At 35.0% G+C, this 1,701-nt stretch overlaps 1 protein-coding gene across 1 annotated transcript; it reads right to left on the reverse strand.

Moving 5' to 3' along the window:
- Positions 1-660: 660 nt before the first annotated feature.
- On the reverse strand, positions 661-1,398 carry LOC130810760 (uncharacterized). The gene has a single exon (XM_057676892.1). The coding sequence runs from the start codon at positions 1,396-1,398 to the stop codon at positions 661-663; it is 738 nt and encodes a 245-aa protein (XP_057532875.1).
- Positions 1,399-1,701: the final 303 nt, after the last annotated feature.

Raw genomic sequence — 1,701 nt, forward strand, 5'->3', positions numbered from 1 at the left:
AGGGCAAAATTAAACCCTAAAAAACGTGTTTGATGATAGTAAGGTTGTTCTGTTTTCGTTTTTTAGAGTTTCATTTGACATTTGGGATATAATTTTGTTGCTGGTTTTTGTTGATGTGGTTATGTTGATCTGGTATTGGTGTTTGCTGTAATTTTGCGTTCATCTGGTTTTGTTGTTCTGGTTTTTATTGATGTTTTTGTTCGTTTATGTTGATGTTTTGGGACTATTTCTTCATGTTTTCATTTTTACAATCCCGTATGATGTTCTTTTGTTGAGGACTATTCACCTCTTAATTCTGAAAAAATAACTTTAACTCCTTACTTGAGTAGCATTTATTAAACCTAAACACATCACTAGATTTTTTAGCATGTTTAGTGTCTTCATTTGTTGATGATCAATTATAATCTGAGAGGATCCGCTACCTCTATGATGAATTAGGGGGCATTTTTTCTGAAATAATTTAAAATAATGAAGTCACTTAGAAAAAACATGAACATTAATCAGTGATATGGAATGTGGTTCATAATTTGTTGCTCCTAACCTTTTAAAGTCACATTTTTAATGATGATTCAAACAAAAATAAACTGTGGGGTTGTTTCTTAGAGTATTCGATCATCCTTGAGTTTCTTCAATTGCTTCATCATATGCTTCATGAATTATTTATGAAGTTTGTGCAACATCCTCATTCTCTGTATGTGCTTGTGTTGGTTGTTGTTCTCTATTTGCGTTAAGAAAAGCAACAACTTCTCTAACCAATTGTATTGGTGTTCTAACTTGAATCCTTAACCTGTCATTGTCTTCTTGTACCTTCTTTCCAAAGTGTGGTTGTATGTAGTCATTACATCTCTTAACCTTTAGAATCTCATTTAAATGATGTTGTAATGAGATCCATACATTTGTTAATGTCTTTGGATGTAACTCTCCGAATGCATCTTCAACTGCCGTTATCAATTCTGTCTTGTTTTTGGGCATCTTTTTATGCATTAACGATTGTATGCTTCTAAAGAAACCCAAATCAAGAATGTTACAATCCGGACTGTTTGGAGGTTGTTGTGTAAGAATGAATGTTAAACCACCTTGCCTATTCTGTTGTTGCCAAATCGAATCATCATTTGTGATATGAACTCTTGCATTATCTTGTTGAATAAAAATAAGTGAAAGACCTTCACTTGGCCACTTTCTTAGTATGGCTGGAATGAGTTGTTGTATAAGCATATTCCTATACACCTCTTGAGTAACTGACTCGGTTGGTTTGATATCTATTAACCCCCTTGGTCGAGTTTTTGAGTCCCTTTGTGCTGCCACCCTATTAATGAAAGGGAATATGCTAATTTTCCCATCAAATGTACATTGGCCATATCGATTCCATCTAGGCCTTACACCTGCCCCTAAGAACATGGCCTTAGGTATGAATTTTGATGACTTTGCTGCCCTATACGGGATCTTTTCTTTGTGTGCTAGATAAACTCTTTGTGTTTTTTGGTTAATTAAAACCACTTCTCGTCTATGTGAAGGAAATCGTACATGGCTTTGTATATTGGATGCCTTTGAATGGTGTCCTCTTGGATTAGGCTCAAAATCCACTTCACCCTTCTTATTTTGTTGGGGTCGGTTAAAGCCGGGTGTAATGGAATTGAGTGTGCCTTTATCTCGCCTCTTTTAATCAACCTCCAAACCGATGACGATGCTAATTCTAAACAT

Source organism: Amaranthus tricolor, chromosome 4 (assembly GCF_026212465.1).
Source record: "Amaranthus tricolor cultivar Red isolate AtriRed21 chromosome 4, ASM2621246v1, whole genome shotgun sequence".
NCBI classification, from domain to species: domain Eukaryota; kingdom Viridiplantae; phylum Streptophyta; class Magnoliopsida; order Caryophyllales; family Amaranthaceae; genus Amaranthus; species Amaranthus tricolor.